This window comes from Callionymus lyra, chromosome 2 (assembly GCF_982586985.1).
Source record: "Callionymus lyra chromosome 2, fCalLyr1.hap1.1, whole genome shotgun sequence".
NCBI classification, from domain to species: Eukaryota; Metazoa; Chordata; class Actinopteri; order Syngnathiformes; family Callionymidae; genus Callionymus; species Callionymus lyra.
Genome location: NC_141819.1, coordinates 21,438,356 through 21,458,479, shown reverse-complemented (window position 1 = coordinate 21,458,479; position 20,124 = coordinate 21,438,356). Strand labels below are relative to the sequence as shown.

The 20,124-nt window shown below is 40.8% G+C and overlaps 1 protein-coding gene across 1 annotated transcript; it reads left to right on the top strand.

Annotated features, from left to right (window-relative positions):
- Window positions 1–2,335: 2,335 nt before the first annotated feature.
- Window positions 2,336–19,117, top strand: hs3st3b1b (heparan sulfate (glucosamine) 3-O-sulfotransferase 3B1b). Its single transcript, XM_087784067.1, has 2 exons — window positions 2,336–3,103; window positions 16,245–19,117. The coding sequence occupies exons 1-2, from the start codon at window positions 2,556–2,558 to the stop codon at window positions 16,861–16,863; spliced, it is 1,167 nt and encodes a 388-aa protein (XP_087640193.1). The 5' UTR covers window positions 2,336–2,555; the 3' UTR covers window positions 16,864–19,117.
- Window positions 19,118–20,124: the final 1,007 nt, after the last annotated feature.

Genomic DNA, 20,124 nt, shown 5'->3' with positions numbered 1-20,124 from the left:
GGGCGGAAGGATTGATCGAGCCAGCTGTTGCTGTCGGGAGATTGAATATCGTCACCCTCAACCGAGGGTTTTAACGTCATGGCGATGGCGTCGGCGACACCGTCCAATCAACTCTGTTGCCGTGGCAACACGCCACACGTATTTTTTTGTATTAAATTTGTTTCGTTTTTGAACGAGTCTTCATTATCTAACCTTTGCTAATTTTATTAATTCTTCCTGATTTAAAAAAAAACTGAACTAACATCAACTACTGAATATCGAGAGGACAATCCTATTTTGAAAGCATTCTATTCACTACTTCTATTCACTAAATATAAATATTCAATTTGAAAATGAAATGTGTTTTCTACTGTCTCTTCTACAAAATAAAAATAAATGAATTAATTCTAAATTAAATGTATATTGGTAGAATAAAACGAAAACATGTTTAATAGTTAACTATTAAATTAACAAAACCCCTGAGTAGTTAATTTAGAATTTTAATTATTGTCTTGAATATTTTAATACAGTATAATATAATTTACAATGCTGCAGTAACTGCATTTATTTTGATACAATATTTATATATATGTACTAAAGTGTTATTTATTTTTCCCTTTAGTTATCTCAACAAAAATAACAATTATTATAAAAAATATTAAGTTTGTAAATCCGTTGGCCTGAAATAATAATTTACTAATGAAGAACTTGAAGGAAAAAAGTTCACCGTTCATAAAGTTTATTTTATTTATTGGTACTTACTGGGTCACCGGTTCGAGATAATTCACTGAATATCACGTACTAAATATGGCAGATGGTAACTTGTATTTTTATGTTGAGTACTGACCTACTTGTACTAGTTATTTAGAAGTATTTCCTCGTGAAGCTCCTCCAGGGAGCACCGAGCTGCAGCCGACAATACGATCCTAATGTTTGTCATCAGATCTTCACAGTCACAACTTTTATATTGCTGTCGATCTGGGATCTCCATCCAACGCCATTTACCTCTTATTATCTCCTAAAATACAATTCTCCGAATTAAACATAAATAGATGAACCGCTTGAATGATTGGAAATAATAAGAATAATATCTCTTTTCTTTTCGTTTGGAAGAAAATATAGTTTTTAAGTCAATATATTTAATTGTGTGTCTTTTTTCCCCTAATGTATTATCGGACAAGAATCTATTATATTCATGGATTGTATGATAGTTATCCCGCGTTTAAACTCGTTCTTTATCAAGACACCTTAAAATTAAAATAAAGAAGTACTTGAGAAATCATTTCAAGGTCGCTAAAAATGTAGAAGTGGCAGATAATATACGTTTAACGTGTAACCTGCGCCAAATAATACTTTATTTATTTAAACGAATACAGTTGGCGCTCAAGGTTATAAATCTCGTGAAAAGTACACACACGCAATCTTAAATTGTCAAACAATTTGAATATTGAAACTATCGTTTTTACCGATGACTTTACGTAGTTATAGTAACTAACATGTTTATTTATTTTTATGTTTTTTTTGTTGTTTTAAACACAAATGTTGAAATTGATTTAATTAATACATTATTAGTAGTTTCGGTCATGGAAGAAACCAGGGCGAGTAAATGCTACCCAATGTTGTCGTAAACCTTAAAGCAGCTACAAGAACCTTGATTCAAAATTACTGATTGAAATAGAAACTTTCGACGGTCAGAGATGAGCATGATGAAGACAAACAAAAGTGAAGGTTGAGAAATCTCATGATGTTCGCAAAGATACAAAAAGTTCAAGTTCAAGTTCTGCTTCTTTTATTGTCAAATATGCATGTATTAAGATATACAGCAGAAATGAAAGTGTGGGTGTTGGTCCTCTCTGACCCACGATGCAAAACATGAATACAGTTGAAATGACTTCACAACAGACATTAAACACTTAAAACAATTAAAGACTTAACAGTTAAAGACTTAACAATTAAAGACTTAAACAGACATTAATCTAAGACATTCAAGAAAATAAATAAAAAATGAATAACCCACAAAATTAAATAAATAATCAACAAACGTATTTAAATAATTTAAAAAATGTAAAGTTTAAAATGTTTTGCGTCTTAAACTGAGTATTTCCTCTCTTTCTTTTTTAATGCGTTTGCACATAAAGTTTTAATAAAAAAAAAACTTTTTTCAACTCCTCGCACGGACTGCCGGAGACAACGACCACCCGCCCTCTCTATCCTCTGATTGGTTCATCTGCCAACAACCTGCAGCTGCCTCCTTCAGTGCGCGCCTGGTGACTGGCGGCTCCTGCTGTCAATCACCTCCACGCTCCTCTATAAGCACCCGCGCGGCTTCCATCTCTCCAAACTAACCTGAGCTCGAGGCAGAAGAAGAAGAAGTGGATGAAGAAGAGTTGTGTCCCTGAAACTATGAGCCAGAGGACTGACTTCTCCCGGATTTACGCTCTTATTCCATTTTATTTCCTTTAAATTCTCGACACTAGTGGGTTTTCTCGGGGTGTGTTATGCGCGTCACCCCACGAGCCGCACCGGGAGGAGAGCAGACATGCGCGGCGGGGATGTGACTCTGACTCGGGTCTCTTATGGAATATAGCCCGGCGTGTCACTCCTGGTCCTGGTCCTTGAAGAAGAAGACAGTCCTGCTCGGCATCATGTTCTTCCTCTGGGTCTACATGTTCTACGCGTGCGTGGGCTCGTGCGCCAGCGTGCCCACCCTGGCCGTGGAGCACCGGGGCCACGAGACCCAAGAGCTGCCGGGACGCAGGACCGAGGGCTCGTCGAACCTGATGTCGCGGCTCATGGCCAACACTCAGCCCTGGGAGGATGTGGACTACGAGGAGCCGGTCCGGACCGCGGCGTCCCGGGACCTGCTGAACAACGAGCTGGAGGCGGAGAGGGGCGAGGACTGGGGGGGTGACGAGGGGAGGCAGGAGAGCCGAGGAGGCGCCATGTCCAGCTTCTCCAACGGCTCCGGGAGCAAGAAGCTGCCGCAGGCCATCATCATCGGGGTGAAGAAAGGGGGGACCCGGGCGCTGCTGGAGTTCCTGCGGGTTCACCCGGACATCAGGGCCGTGGGCGCGGAGCCGCACTTCTTCGACCGCAACTATGACAACGGGCTGGACTGGTACAGGTGAGCCGACTTTTCGCAACTTTTTTTTTTTACGCAACTTTTGGGACTTTATTTAAAAAATGTTTGACTCACTTGTTTTAAATCGTCAGATGACGTTTATTTTACGCACGTTTGTATGAACTGAAACTCACTTTAAAAGTTGTTTTTAAACTAAATTCACATTCTATACACGCAGTCTCTTGGATAAACACATATTTTTTAATTGATTTTTCATTCATTTAAATTCCATCTTCTCCGCGTGTCATCATTTAAAAATATATAATTATAAATAATATTGTTTGGAAAAAAATTGTTTTACATGGTTAAACAACCCGTTTGTTTGACTATAAAACAACATTATTAATCGGTCATTTTACTTTACTATTTTTTTTAACACTAAAGTATTGACTATTATTTAAAAAAAATACAAATTATGATTTATAAAACACGTGAATATGATTTGTACGTGGTGTGCCACTTATATTTTCTGTCTCATTAGTATTTAAATAAATAAAACGGAATATGGATTTAATTTTATGGTTTTCTGTTCTCCACTCATAAACAACAATGCTTTATAATTTGTGACCACACGTTTTATAGTTTTACGTTTAAAGTCTTTTGTTTTTTTCTTGTCGAAACCCATCTAACTCGCTTATTCTTTGCATTTAAAACACCCGTGGTGTACACATCTTTAAATATTGTATTATTTCTCAACATCTTGAGGGGAAAAAAAGTGGAGATTTTGGCCTTAGTTGATGATTTATGAGGTCTGGGGCACCGCAGTTCTTCACCGGTCCAGTTGAGCAACACCAAACCTCGCAAGATAGACGTAAAATTTAACTGCCAGATATTTTATCACCACTTTGGAGCCTGTAAAGTGGATTTACTGACCAGAACATACCTTAACTCCCCCATAATAACTTGAATTCCCTTTATTTATTTCATCGAATGCAGAGAAAAAAAACTGTTTGATTAAAAAGACTTGTGTAATTTGGAGAAAACCTTGAAGATCCAGCTGCTCTTTCACGACATTGTGATTCCAACTTGGTGGATTATAAAGCGTTTTGAAATTGTCTGAAATATTTGAAAGATTCACTGAATAACGGGTTTGGGTGGGAGCACATGAGAGGATTTTACTGCCGCCTTGTGGACATCATTTGCCACTGTCGCCTTGTCTAATACAGTTATTTAATATTAAAAAAAATCATGATTCATGCTTTTTAGATGATAACATTTATTAGTTTAATGCTATTTTTGATAGATTTATTTGATCTGACAACTCTTCAGCTCAACTAAACTAATGTAGAGTGTTTAAATGGCTTTAAGCAAAATGTTTAAAGAAAGTGAATGACCCTCCATTAGAACAAAAAGACCTGTTTAACATTTTAAAAGAAGTAAAAAACATCCCCGTCATTTACATCTCTAAGGGTCAATACATGCATCTGGACCACTGTGAAGGCTAATGACGCTAATCTGTGAACAGTAATCCAGTCAAGAGGACGGATTATTGCAGAGCTCTGTTTTCCAACCCAGTTCTTTTCACCAAATTAACCGACTCTTTTTTCTTTTTATTGTGACAGTTTAAACGCTTGAAACCTACTTATTTCTAATTGTTTTGGTTTTACACCACTTAAAATAAAGTTTCATAAATGCTGACGTCAAGTTTATTTTTGTTGAGTTTGCGGATTAGCGTGATCATGATTGTCAGATTAAAACAAAGTCTGCCGTTATTTTAAGCAAACCTTTGGATTAATTGCAGAAATCACAACGACTGACGAGATACATTAATTATTTACACGACGTGTCATAGACTGTGTAGAGGAATAAAGAAACTTTTGTTATTGATACATCCTTAAAATAATATTAAGCGACGTACATATACTTAAATACTTTAATTTAAAATTCTTATGGGTTAGGAATAAAAACAATAGTTTGGTGATATTTTCAAAATGTACGCAAAAATTAGTAGCACTTGATAAATATTGTAGTGTTTAAAAAAGTCAGCGGTTCAATGTTGCCGCTCAGTTTAGTTCTGTGTGTTTGTGTTTACGTGTGTGTGTGTTTTCTCCGGCTGGTTACATGCATGGCCTCACTGCTCTAACGTTCTCCCCCTGACACACTGCAGTTCGCTGCCATGATTCTCATCTTGTTGCATACGAAGCGAGACTCTTCGAGCGAGATTGTTTGATCAAGACACGCCCGAGTGTCGTCTCTGAAGCTTCTGCCTGACTTTTGCCGATAATTCCACGCTCGACTGTGACTAAACGCTGTTTTAAGCGAAAGTTTCAATGAAAGAAAGGGACTTTGTTTCTCCTCCGGTAAAGGCCTCAGACCAGCTGTTCCACTTCAGCCCCGCTCTTGGTTCACACATTTTGAAGTCCAGCGACCCCCCAAAAAAGAATCAACTGAAAATTCTCACAATGTAATTTAAATGATTCAAACATGGCTCTTTGTTCCTGATGTGACCTTTAGAAAAGGACTTAATCGGTAACAATTGATCACATTTCATGGTCAAAAAGTAACAAAGAGGTTCGAGTCATGCAATAAATGTATTTTATTAATTACCTCGACCACCCATAAACTTCCCAAAACTACAAACTGTGAGATAATAAATGTTTATTTTTATTTTGGCTGAATGGGCCTTTAAAGACTTCTCAGTCAACTTTTTGTGTTTGTTTAATTCAGTTTTCTTTCGACCATTATGTCTTTTGCACAGATTTTGGCACTTTTAAATCAACACTGTTTTTACAGTATTAAGTTATAAAGATTTTTATTCATGTTGGGAAAAGCGCCTCTCTCCTTTTCATTCTCCGTCTCGGCCAATTGGACCTGAAGTGGCTTTGATATATAATTACTGCTGTGTGGTTTTCATGTCGAGTCTCTGGCGCTGAAGTGAGACGTCTTGTCGACTTGGTGTCCATCTGGGTGGTTCTTGGTTCTGTTGTTGTCGTTATGCTCATCGACTGTCAAACAGATTTTTTATCTGCGACCGTACGAACAATAATCTGATTAAGATATAAATAAAAAGTCAAATGAAACTTGAGTAAAGAGGATTTACAGTGGTTTTATTCTGGACTTTCAAGTTCTAACTTGGTTGGCTGCTACTTCTGTCCTCTCTTTCTCCTGAAGAAATGTCAAAATAATTGAAATAACTGCATATAAGTGTGTGTTCGTTTTGCTAAATGTTATAATTTGACCGAACATGTATATCAGTGTTTTTTATATTTATGACCACATGCTGCCAAGACGGTCACAAGATTATGTCTCTGAGATAAAGTGCTACGTGAGAAAAATGTCCAGAAAATGTCGGTCATAAAGTCCTTGCGAGACTGGGCTGGGGAGGGGTTAGTGGGGGGGTTATTCTTTGTCCCTGTCTTGGGCCACACCCATGCTAAAACTGGAGACCTAGCGGCGGCGATGCGGAATTGCTTTAAAGTTTAAGAATCCCTAACTCGCTTGTAGTATTAAACGATATGTTCATTTATACTTTTGATGAACTTTGATGAGTTAGTTTAAATGCTAACCTTGCGTAACGGTAATATAAACATTCCAAATCCGAGGCTTGTTTGTGCATTAAATAAAGTATTTATAGATTATCCATAAAATGCACCCGTCAGCCATTAAAAAGTTTTAGAAGTTGTGTGTTTTGCCGTGAGGTGTGTTGGTATAAACCGACCTGCAAGGTCGACAAACACCGAGTGGACTTCTGCACCCCGGCTCTCCAGTTAGTTTGTTCAAAAGTGTGGGCTCATTGTTCCAGCCGTGGCCTTCACCCGGTTCTGGTCGGGTGCTCGCCCTTTCTATCGGCTCACCGCAGGAGTGCTCCACATAGGTGACCAGTCTGCTGCCGCTGAGCTCCTTCCTTCCTCTCGAACAGCCCTCTGAGGGCCACCTGGTTCTATAGAGGGCCACTGAACAGAACCGAAACCATTGTTGAGTCTCTTTTGGCCGTTTTGCCAACATGGAAGTGGAAGCGGGGGGGGTGTTGGGGCAACACGGATGAGGAGGTGAGACCGCACAATTGCAGCATACGCCTGGCGTCTCTGCGGTCTGGGGTCCTGCGGGGCGGCTGGTATTGATTGGTCAAGGCTGATTGGAGGTAATGAGGGGAGGGTTAAGGGTCAAACCAAGTTCTGATTGCTGGACCAGGTCTTCGACCATCTGTAGAAGTGCAAAATAACTGCGAAAAACCTCAGCTTCCTGCTGCTTCCAGTCACGCTAGACGTTCTTCTTTAGTTAATAACTATAATTTAGCTATTAGGGGCTCCACTGCTCGCTTGCTCATCAGGACTTGGAATAACTATTCTTTTCCTTAAACAAGTACAATTTAAACAAATTCAAATGCTGCTCCACACAAGAGTGGAGTGCAGCTCCTGGTGTCAGTCAAAGTAACAGGTTGTGATTCATTAGTAACTTGTCAAAGGAATGGAACTCTCGACTTAATGCAGATGTAAAGCAGCACGGTGGGATCCTGCCAAACCCTCCTCTTCCCCGTTCCTCCTCATCCTTCGCTAACCACATGGAGAGACAATGCCAGCTTCACACACAGAGGAAGCTCCTGCTGGAGCAGAGAATAGAGACCCAAGCTTTGTGCTACCATTCCTTCTTTGGCCTTTTTTTTATACACGCAGTTGTGTGTTTAGAAATGTTTGTGAGAGTACACTGAATTGTTTTGTTGGCTTGTGTTATCTTTAGTGCATTCGAGTTAATTCATGCGCTCATTTTCTCACCAATTATGTGTTTTTAAGATCCTAAGGGTCGAATAATTTGACATTTCCCTTTCCCTCCACTGGGATGTGAAGCAAATTTGTCTAAAATGCCTCTTCAAGCACAGTCCCTGGTCAGTGTGTTCAAGTTAAAGCGTACAAATGTATCCTAGAAATCGACTTTATAAGGGTAAACATTTTGCAAGCCCTCTCATTAACCTCTGGTTCTACCTGGGGAACGCCGCCGGTCCTCCAAGGGAAAAAAAACAAAATGCTGCAGCATGGAAGTTTCAGTGGAAAGTGATGATGGTGGACCTTTTAGGCTTCACTTGTCACAGGTGGGCAGTCCCTGAGGTGGCCATTAGGGTGTCAGAGAGTGTCACCCGCCTCCAGGATGGAAGACGTAACGTAGAAGATGAGGTCTCCCGGGTTTTCCATTAGTCTGGCAGGGAAAAGAGCAGCACTCATTAGAAGCTCTGAGTTGTCTCAGAGCGGCGTCACTGCTGAGCAACGGTAGTTCGCTTCATGTTCTCCCCAGAGCTCCCTCGCCGGAGTAGGACCACTTGAGATGAACTCTGCCATAACCATCTTTTTCTTTCATCGCCATTTTCCTCCCAGACTCCCCGGGTCATCGTAGGAAGCTGCAATCTGGTATGCAGGGTGACTTTAAGAACTGTTAAAATTTACATGAGGTCCTCGAGACCAGCTGACAGTGAATGTTGTACTTTTTTTGCAGCAACTTCCAACTTAAAAACTTCACTTATACTGAATTTCATACACTGGAAAACGCGGCTGGAAGGCAGTCAAAAGAGAATTGTTGTATTTAATCCAAAATGTTGTTTCCTTTTTTTTAGTTCCAATGTAGGCCGTTGTCGTTGAGTGTTATATTTTATTTTATAAATGTGTTTCATCATAAGTATGTAATCAAAGCTTTACAAATAACATTTGAAGTCTCAACTCAACTTTATTTATAAAGCGCTTTAAAAATAGTCGTTTCAAAGTGCTGTACAGTGACAAGAAAGCATAGTCAAAACACACAACGGTAAAAACAATATCAAATAAAACAAGTTAAAAGCACTTAAAACAGCTCAGAGTCTCATGCTGTGTTAAAAGCCAGGGAATAAAAGTTTGTTTTAAGACGAGATTTAAAAAGAAGTGAAGATCTTTATTCCTTAATAATCTAACATTGATCAAAGATGGAGTCCAACATGTGGCCCAGATTCATAAACACTCAAACGTCAAAGGGCCGTAGAATATCTTCTAACTGGCTGAAAGCGGCTTGCGGGCCTGGAGTTTGAGGCCCCTGATCTAGAGCAACATGGTGCTTATGGGATGGACTGAGCACAATAAGATACTTTCAGACGGTCCTGTCTTTGAAGTCATGGCCTCATCAACCTCTTACAAGGCGTCATTTCGGAACCGTCCATGTGTTGCTGTCTGGGTGTCGAGAATTATCTTGTCGGATACAGTCTCGGCTCAAACCCAGAGAAAACACTCAGCGCCGCCTCAAGGCGGTTTCTTACACACAAGAAGCTTCATTGTCATGACTAGAGCTGTCGTTACCTTATTGAGGAAATTACACGTTCGCACCGGAGAGGATGTTTTCTTGAGGAACCTGTAAATCATTACCTCGTCTTGACAGTGTGGAGAGCGAGTCCCTCTTGTTGTTCACCTGTCTGACAGGAAAGGTGCGCAGGACGTTACCATGACGGGCGATTCAAACTGGATGCAAAGTAGTGTGTATGTGTGTGTCTCTCTGGAGCGGGGGGTTGGTGGCATGTATGTTCTTCTCAAGTCTGTTTCATCTTTTATTCATCTTTGCTGTAGAAAGATCAAGGAGTCATGTGTCTCGAGGTGCATGTCAAGTGTCAGGAAATCAGTCAGAATCGTTGATTCTGCCTCCACACACACACACACACACACACACACACACACACACACACACACACACACACACACACACACACACACACACACACCCACACACACCTGCAGCCTTCCACTGTATGCCATGTTTTTTATTCTTTCACAGGTCATTGGTTTTTTATTTTTCCATCCTGAGCTGTCAGCAGAACCATGATACTGATGGAGTGCTGGAATGTGTGGCTCCAGGCTGTCGCCTTCATTGAATCTTGGAGCAAACACACACACAAGCACTGAAGGAATTATAAAGGATAAATAATTACATTCTGATGTTAATGCTTTAAAGAATATTTATAATTTACATTAGATACGTTGGGCTTTTGTTTCCTTCAACTTAATGAAGGCTAAAAAAGCTATATATTTAATGCAACATTTTTTTTTTCTCTTTGTCTTGTCCTGTTTTTGCAAGGAAAATAAACATACATTATCAGTTAAAATAATCACAAGTTGGGGAAGTTTCCAGAAATTTAAGAGCAACATTTTATACTTTTTTTTTTTTTTTTTTTTGCAAAAAAAAAGTCCTGTGAAAACGTAAGTCATAGTCACATGAATTATAAAGCGGTTTCTGTTATTGTTGAAGCATAAAAAAAAGTGGAGTATAAATACGTCTTCTTTCTCACTCTCTCCATTCCTTTCAGCAGCTCCACTGTTTTATTTATACCATGTTGCCGCTGCCGCGCGCTTCCCTGCAGGGTTATTAACACTTCCAGCCGTCTATGGCCACAGACTCGCAGCCATTCCAAACCCGTATGGCTCCACGCATTCCTGCTGTGTTTTCCGATGGCAACAAATGCACTCAAAACAGGTTTTTCTTGGCAAGAATAATTGTTATTCAATTGGATAATTTGGGCTTCTCATGTCCCGCCGCAGAGCTGCGATCACGATTCGACCACAGGCACATAAAGTATCTGGTGTCGTCGAACTTGTAAGAGACGCTATCTGCGTCTGACGTGCAGTCTATGACATTATATATGGCTGTTATTGCTGTATTTATTTATTTAACTCCCCTGCTGTCTGGTATCCAAGACTAGCATATGACCATGAAACCAGTTTTTGATGTTTTTCAACCACACACCCCCGTCTCTGTCTTCAATCACATTCCCGCTGTCAGTCACCCACACTGAGACTGTACAGCGGATGAAAAGTTCCTCTCTTCGGGCGTTTGACTCCCAGTGAAGCATGATGGATGGACGGGTTGCGTCGGTCGGGTTAACGGTTCAGCTTAAACTGGGGCTGGGTCACTAGATTCTCAGGCTGCTCTGACACCGTGTAGGGTCCAGATGGAGTTCAGGGTCCAGGATTCAAATGAATCAGCCAAAACCTGTCAGAGGATATATGTGCTGGCTTCAGTTCCATTCATCAGTTTGATGAGTCATAAAAGTTGCCAACTTACAATCACAGGATTGAAACGACAAGGACATCTGTGAAAACCTGCCTTGAAAAAAAATGGGCGAGAAGCAGAGTAAAGTTAGAGCCAAAAAAAGATAGAAAAGAGCGAAGAATGTCAGAAGAACGAAGACAAACAAGTTGCACTTTGTAATTTAACTTTTGTAACATATTTAATCAGTTATTATGTAAGGGAAATTGTATTTGTTTTTGTTAAATTGTAGAACTATTTTTCCAGAAATGTTCATGTACATTTATACATTCATTTAAAATGTTTTGACTTCAATTTTTTGTTGTAGTTGAATTAAAATACTGATGTTTTCCTTGAGATCTAACATTAACATTATCAATAATCATGTTTAAAATCTGTAAAACTTGCACTTTTTAAGGGCTGCAAGATTACTGCCCAAATCAGAGGGTTTTGCTTCACCTTTGCTGGGCTTGTTGTTGTGCCATGGAGGGAAGTTGCCTCTGTTGTCAAGGAGATAGTCGGGAATCATGCGAGGTGATGGCCCTCCTGAGCGCTATTGCTCCAATCTGAAAGAGAAATTCAACTTTCAAAGCCATGAGACGCCTCACGCTGGTTCCTGCCTTCCAGGTCCCTGCGTGTGATACGAGGCCAGCTTGCATTATTAATCCTTTTAGCAGACGGACGATTTAGAAGGGCTTCTCCTGCACTCAACCACCTTTTCCCAGTTTCCAGTGACATCATTACTCACCCAAGCCTGTTAATTCGAAGCCTCTAGGCTGTGGACGAGCACTAACTGACGTCTGTGATCTATACTCTCGCTTTATTTAGTCTTCTTTAGGAATTCCAGGACGCTAAGGTTGGGATACACCCCAGGATTCTGGTCATAGATGCTTTTATTGGTGGATGTTCTGTAGGTTATAATTTCCAGTGTTTACATACACAGTCAGACACTTGGTCATCCATGAGATTCCAACTACTCAAGTTGTTTATGGGCCTTTTCCTAATTCCTCCCCCAGATTATTCTGACGACATGTAAACACACTTAATCTTCACCGTCATGGAGCCCACCATCTCAGCCAGGAAAAGAGCCGTCAGATTCTCGCGGTGTTCACAAACACTCCCGTTCAGTGAGTCTTCCACCGAAGCAGGCGGTGGCGGTGGTTGTGCTGCTCATATAAACCAACGTCTTTATCCTTTTTCATTTGCATGTTTAGCAAGGTCCTGCTGTGAAGGTCAACGGCAGAGAGCCTGCCGGTCGACCGTCACAAAACTCAACTGTTCAGCACTTTATGCGTAACGATGGGAGTCTTACACAAATAAGCTGTTCCATTTCAGCGCAGCTTGGTTCCTCCCGCAGTGAGATTCGCAAGAGCAGATTATTCTTATCTCCCAAAAAACATCCATTCAGATGAATTCATGCTCGTTCATCACTGTGCCTGCTGTTACTGAAGCGTTTCCTGAAGAATTACAATATTTTATTCATGCTTCTTCTCGTTATGAACGCCATCATTTGCAGTGATAAAGCCGTTCTTATGATCTTTATCATTCCTTTTGAGAAAAGTTTCTTTGTGTTCACTGCAAATCTCCGAGTTATCACGCCATAGAAGGTTGAGGAGGTCATTTGGCACTTCCACCCACGTATCCGCTTCAACTGCCTTTCAACTCTCTGTCACTTTGCACTCCAGCTCTGGTCGCCCGCAGTGATAGGATGGATTACGAATGAAATTCATGGGAAAAGAAAAGTGCGTGGAGCATCAGTAGAAATACTTTGTTTATCCAGAACTTGTCAGGGAAATTCATCATGGATTTCTGAGCTGTGGGGTTAATCCCAACTTCTGTTCGCTCTCTTTCACTTTCGCTGACCGGAGATCTTAAGAACTTCCCAAAAATAAATGTGAATGAAAATCTGACTCAGAATGCTAGAGGATGTGACACCAACTAATTGGGACCACCAGTTACTTTCTTTCTTATCCAAACTTTTTTTGGCAGTTAAAATGAAACTAAAAGTACAGTAAGACTCGATATAGTTATTGAACGAGACAGAGCCTGAGTCAGAGCCTGAGTCATTTCAATTCGTATTTAACTCTGATTTGAGAAAATAGTAGCTCTTGTTTTACTCTTTCAAATAAGCTCACCATACTGTTGCCTTGTGGTCAAAATAAAAAAAGTTAGAATTCAGTTGGAATCCCTTGACTGAAAACGTTCCAACGTTCCATGTGTAAAAGGCCTAAGATGTTATATCTTGTTGCAGATCTATGGTATTCCATAGTGAGCGCTCACTCTCACCAAAAAGAGGACACAGCAAATGACCCATGATCCTCCAGTTTGAGCTCTCTCTCAGAAACTATACGATCGAGGGTCAAGTGTTTGGACTCGCACCTTCAAAGCGCTAAACATTGAGGTTGCTGTTTTAGAAAGTGAAGCCTCTCCAGAGGGGAAACCCTGGTCCCATGGTCTTTGAACCATCAAAACCAGATGTCAAGTCTTATTTATACAGCCCAGATTCATAACAGAGGTTGAAACACACATCACAGCTTAGAAGTTGACTCGACTCGCACCCAAGCTGTCCCTGGCCGACGCAGAGCAACCGCGGATTTGCCTTTATTCAAACAAATAAACCCCCATTTGAGATTCAAATGCTCTCAACAACCAGACACGTCGGACAATTTAAAAACCTGTATCAAGTGACGAACCAGCACCAAACAAAAACCTTTTTTTTTGGTAGCAATCATTTTTGTCAGGGTGCTGGGACACCGACAGCCTGTTATCATCAGATCAAACATGACAGGAGGAAGGAAAAAAAAAGAAACTGACTGAAATGACCAGTTTCCTGCCTGCCGTTTATCTCCGAGCTCTTTAAAACAGAGGCCAAAGGGCCACACTGCGGCCCCTGTTTGATGCCGTCATGTGACAGGGGCTTCTGTTTCGTGTCTTATCGCTGTTTTAGCTCATGTCTGTTGGAGATGAAATATGACCACTGTTCAGAGGTGCTGTTACAAATTGAGTTAAACGTGTGTGTTGAGTTAAAAGTGCGACAACGATGTAGGATTTAAAAAGGCAATGGTTTGTCAATCTCATCACCACAATCTCAACTCATCACTGAACAGCCTAGTATTCCTATTTGTCATAAAAGGGAAGAAGGAATATGGTCATATTTTTTGTTTTTGTAACATTATAAAAGTAAAAGTACAAACAATTGCTTTATGTAAACATAATTGTATTGCTTGGTTAGCTTTTGAATAGATACTAATTTGCGTTTAATATCTACAAGTTGCCTTTTTGTAAATAGTTCATGCAACACTACCTGTTAGTCTGTGAACGCCTGCTTCCCAGCAGACATTACGTTGGATTGTCATTTTTCCATGTCTGTACACAAAGCAATGCCTTTTTGTTAAACCTTTTTTTCCGAACATACAAAAAAAGCCCAACAAAGAAGAGACCAATGCTTCCCATCTAATCCGATTCCAGCATTACAATGCGGCACGGAGATGGAGGGAGAAGGCCTGAGTTACAATGTGCATGGTGATAGATTATGCTGATCCAAGCTCTGGGAATCCATATAAATGTAGGGGGGTTTGAAAATCTTGGAAAACACTGGGGGAGGGGGCATAGAGGAAAGAAAGTGGCAAGGAAACCCCTAAATAAAGCGGCAAATACAAAAAAAAGGCCACCCCGAGTAAAGCGCTGTCACCTCTGACTTGGCCTGGCTGAGTCGTGAAAAGAGGGGAGCTGTAGTAGCTCTTGGACAAACAATAGCTATTATGCTTCGTTTTGATTTATGAGCTGATGCTGCTAAAGATTTTGTCAGCAAACAGACAATTCTGTGATACCAGGCTCTTCTTTCCTCTTCAGAAGTAAACCATTGTCCCAGTGTCGCGGGGTTAGGGGGGCACAGGAGGCCAGGGAAGTGTGGGGGGGGGGGGGGCATTGGAAAGGATGGTGGCTGCTTATCATGGGTTGAGTGGAGTTCCTCTACAGCCCTCTCAGACTCGAGAGCGAGAAGCTTTTTGGAGGGCGCTTGAGTGGAACGTGTGCCTGAATCTCGAAAACATTCCGCCAGCCTCTTCAGATATGTGCCACTCAACTGACTCGCTCAACTATTTTAGTTTAAACTTCAAAGACCTCCTTGGAATGGCTTTGATGCTCTTAAAATATAGGAAAGGTGTTACACTGAGTTTAGGATTATGGCTAAAATTGACAACAGAATGAGTCGCTCTAATCCTGATTATTACTTCATTCTTTATTTTTCACTGGTTCAACCATTACGATGTGCCTCTCCAGCCCAGACCCCCGTCAACCTCGATTTTTCTGTCCTGATTTTAAGACTCTGTTTCATGAATTAACTATTAGCTTGATGGACATGAACTCGATTCAGCTTTTAGAGACTTTTCTTTTTTCCCGCAGCTCTATATAGTGATACATTTGACCGTGTCCTGACGTTCAACTGCTCTGCAAAGAACAGTTAAGATAGTGTTGTCAACAATGGTCTCAGTGTCCTTGCGTTAACGACAAAGCTGAGCATAAAAAACTGCTATCTTATCAGTCCGTCCAGAATCGCTCTTTATCTTTTTCCTCTTAGTTAGTGCACTAAACTGTCACTTCTTTGTTGTGCTGCTCGAGTCCAAAGGCATTAGTCTTCTCTGTAGCACCAAGACAAATGGCTGTGACATCGTAGCCACCATGCTTCTGATCTAGCAAATACTATTTAATTCCAAGTATATAGCCGAGGCTGGTTTTCCTTCCTGGTGTCAGGCAGAGGGGAGGAAAGCCGATCCTTGTCCCCACGTCAGTCAAAATCCCTCTTATCGCCTCCACCATAATCTGGAGTTTGCGGTTCTGAAACCTAACGCTGCACTTTTTTCCTCCGAAGCTGGTTCTTCTCAAGTGCCCCTTGATTATATGTCAGTATGAAACAAATCTGTATGGGGCTTGTCAGACAGACCTCAGCCCCGAACCTACTTATGTCACAAAGAAGCATTAATGAAACAAGCTTCATCGTCCTTCAGTGCCTTAGAAATGGGTGTGGGTCACCACGGGGCGTTTTTATGTTCTGGAGCAATGCATTCAGGCTTGATCATGGAACATTGTTGCCATGACATTTACTCTTAAGTTTATTCTGAGCTTTTTGAAGTTTCTGTTGAATGATGCTAATGCCATCTTTTTTTTTGTCCTTTAGAGATTTGATGCCCAAGACCCTGGAGGGCCAGATCACCATGGAGAAAACGCCCAGCTACTTTGTGACCAAAGAAGCCCCGGCTCGGATCTCGGCCATGTCTCGCGACACCAAGTTGATCGTCGTAGTGAGGGACCCGGTCACCAGAGCCATCTCAGACTATACGCAGACTCTATCCAAGAAGCCAGATATTCCATCTTTCGAGAGTCTCACCTTTAAAAACAGGACTACGGGTCTCATCGACACCTCTTGGAGCGCCATCCAGATCGGCATCTACGCCAAGCACCTGGACAACTGGCTCCAGTACTTCCCCATGGAGCAGATTCTGTTCGTCAGCGGAGAACGTCTAATCAGCGACCCAGCCGGAGAACTCGGCCGGGTTCAGGACTTCCTGGGACTTAAGCGCATCATTACAGACAAACACTTTTACTTCAATCAGACCAAGGGGTTCCCCTGCCTGAAGAAGGCGGAGGGCAGCAGCAAGCCGCACTGTTTGGGCAAAACTAAAGGGCGGACCCATCCCAACATCGACCCTGAGGTGGTCCAGAGGCTGCGGGACTTTTACAGACCCTTCAATATGAAGTTCTACCAGATGACTGGACATCATTTTGGTTGGGATTGATAAAAGCTGTGGATTGTTTTGTTTTTTTTATTTTACATTTTTCAAAAAAAGATATTTTCTTGGTGTAATTCAATGACAAGATGTGGAAATATTCCTATATATATGTAAAATGTACAGAAATCTATTTTATAATAATTTATTTGTATTTCTAATTAATTCACTAAGCTGCCTAACCATATTTGTACATCTGACACACATGTTACTTTTGTTTTTACATTCCTCATTTTTATCCTGGAGAATTCTCCCGGACGACCCCTTTGACTCAGTGAGACTACTGGTGGATGTTGGTATCGCAGATGTAATCAAAGTAAAATTGGCAATAATACGGGTACAGAGTGCTCGCAGAGAAAATCACCGAATCACTGTGCTGTATCACTTTCAATCACTTTGTTACGCTCAGTTACATGTCGAGCATTTGGTTGCAACGTTCACTCGATGTCTTTGTGTCAATGTCCGGGACAAAAAATGGTACTAGTTCAAAAACCTGCCTTGCCAAAGCATGTTACTTATTGCTGTAGCAATAGATTTGATACAGAGAAAACACAAAAGGCCAATATAAATTGAAATAATTTGTTGATGATAAGATTTTTCTTTGTGATTTATTGGAAATAAGGTTAACCAACGTGGATGTATCTTGAGTGCCATTGTTCTTCACGCTGCTGCCCCCAACATCTGGGTTTTTAACAAGCAGTTTTTCTCTGAAGTCAATAACCGTTGGATCAATTATTGATTGTCATTGTGTCACCAAACTATTCAGCTCGCTCCGGCTGCCGCCTCTAATGAAGGCGCCATCCATCAAACGTCAAATCCAAGCCCAATCGCGTGTTAACATTATGCTAAATGCTTAAAGGTATCCGGGAGGTCGATGGTGGCGCTGCGGTGCTAGTCCCCATTAGAGCCTTGACGCTACAAAAGTGACACCTGGTGAATTTGGAATACTGGTAGGGATGGATCAAATGGGGTATTTTAAAGATGCTTTATTTACTAAATCCTACAAATACAACTAGTCTTGAGAAAACGCTGGTGCTAGGCTGTGTAAATTAAAAGAAAGCCAGTGGTATTTATTTTTAAAACAAGTCATCGGAGCTTTCACAACATTTTTTTTAACAGTGCTGACTGAGTAGCTGTGAAAAAAAAAATGGGGAATCAGAACCAGGATCAAAAGTAGGACCGGTTTACATGAAACACGCTAGGCTCAGCAGGAACCCCCTCAGGCTGAGTCTTTCATATCATCAAAACAAAAGACCTCATGTGCTATCGTCCAGATATGGTTTATGCCTTACTCCACTTTCATCGTCTTCCCTTTCATCTCATCACAATAGTTTGCAACCAAAAAAAAAAAAAAAAGCAAGAGTTTTCATATCGTGTACCAGACTGGATTTCTGCAGGCCTCACCACTAAAAGAAACTGGAGTCTTGATATGCAATGAAAACATCCAAACCTGCAAAGACATTATTGATTCTATGCATGCTAACATGGTGGTGGGGCGATGGCGAATGTAACAAACCTCACAAGAACGCTTCGTCTAATCGGATGGAAAGGTCAGATCATCGATGAAATTGTGCCTCTTGAGTTGTTTAACAAAGTTTGCACGCTGTCGTTTGTACCAAAATCTGTTTAAAACTGACGCTTGCTGTGAAGTCTGGGATGAGATATCCCCAACATCAGGACTTTGGGTTCACCGTGGCTACCAAACATCACGTGTCAAGTTCCACTCGTGTTTTTTTGTTTCGTTTTCAACAGTCACGTGACCAGACCTTACATCTTTGACCTCAACACATCCCAGGCTTCACAGGAACGTTCGCTCATTCTTGCCTAGTCCATGACTTAATCAAGAAAAAGCCTTTACCCGTCTTCTACTTACCCGAGTGCAATGTTTGAAGATAAGTTAGCATTTATGAAGGTTTCTCGCTTCACCACACCTGGAAATGAAAACTGTATCTTAGCTTTCTTTTTTCCAATCGGAATCACGTCCAACATGTCGCAGTGATGCTCAAGATGGCCGACCTGTTATGGTTGAGTTTCATCAACCCGGTCTACGAAGAAAGAAAGACGTGTCTTACCCCCCCGTCCCCCCTCAACCATGTATGTAGGTTAGCAAATCTGAGAATAAGAAGACACAAGTATTTTGTGCCGAGAGGAATTTATTTTACACCATGCAAGTGTGGAGCAGATGTTTCTAGACGATTTAAATACTGAACATTCATAATGTTTCTTTCTATGGAGAAATAAAAAAAAGTATATTTTACCAAAATCTGCTGTGTGGGTGTTTTTTGTTCACTTTAACAACATAGGCACAAAAGATGGCCGCTTTGGTTCCTGGATGGGTGGTCACTGCGCCTCACTACAGGTGGTGTTAGAGGTAGGATTCCTCCTTGTGAAGACGGAAGCAAGTATTGTCAACGTCTGAACAGATTCTTTCTTCCCTTTTCTTTTTTAGAGAAGTACTGCTGACCTGGAGTGACACACAGTAGTAGATCTGGGATGTAACTTAAAGGGTAACTAATGTCAAACTCTACTGATTAACTCACATGTTTCAAATGTTGTAGACGCTGTAAGTCCCTCATGAACATGTTTTGAACTTATTACTTTATAAAGTTCTCCCCCGGCTGAAATCTCAACGAACGAGAGGTTACGAAAGCGGAGTCCATTATGACTTAATAGTGGTCGTCAATCCTCCAACCAGCTGTAATCACACCCCACTTTGTTTATACAATGAGTTCCTTTAAGGTGGAGACTTCCTGGATTGATGACACGCGGTGACAAACATCTATGTTTGACACTTTGATGTGACAAACATAGATGTTTGATCACATCAAAGTGGGCGTGGTCATGGTGAAAAAGATTTGATTTCAAGGAGAAAAAATAAATAAATTGAGTGGGCGGGGCTTAAGCACATTTTCAAATGTAAATATTACAACTAAAGAGACTTAAATCAACACATTCGTTGCTCTTTCATTTATACATGATTTAAATGTATAGTTCTAAGAAACTATGGTTAGTGACTCAGGTTTAGAAGCAGCAGCAGATGTGTATGCTTGGAAAACTATCTCTTATTTGAAGGAAATCTAGTTTTTGGCAGTAAATACAGGGGAGTTCAGTGGAACACAAAAACATACTTTTTATCATTAAAGTAGATAAACCAAAGTACACAAAGATTACGTATGGCCACAGTTTGAAGTAAAATATTAAAATGTATTACTAAATGAAAGAAAATCAATTCATAATTCATAACAAGAATTGTATATTTAATCAGATGTA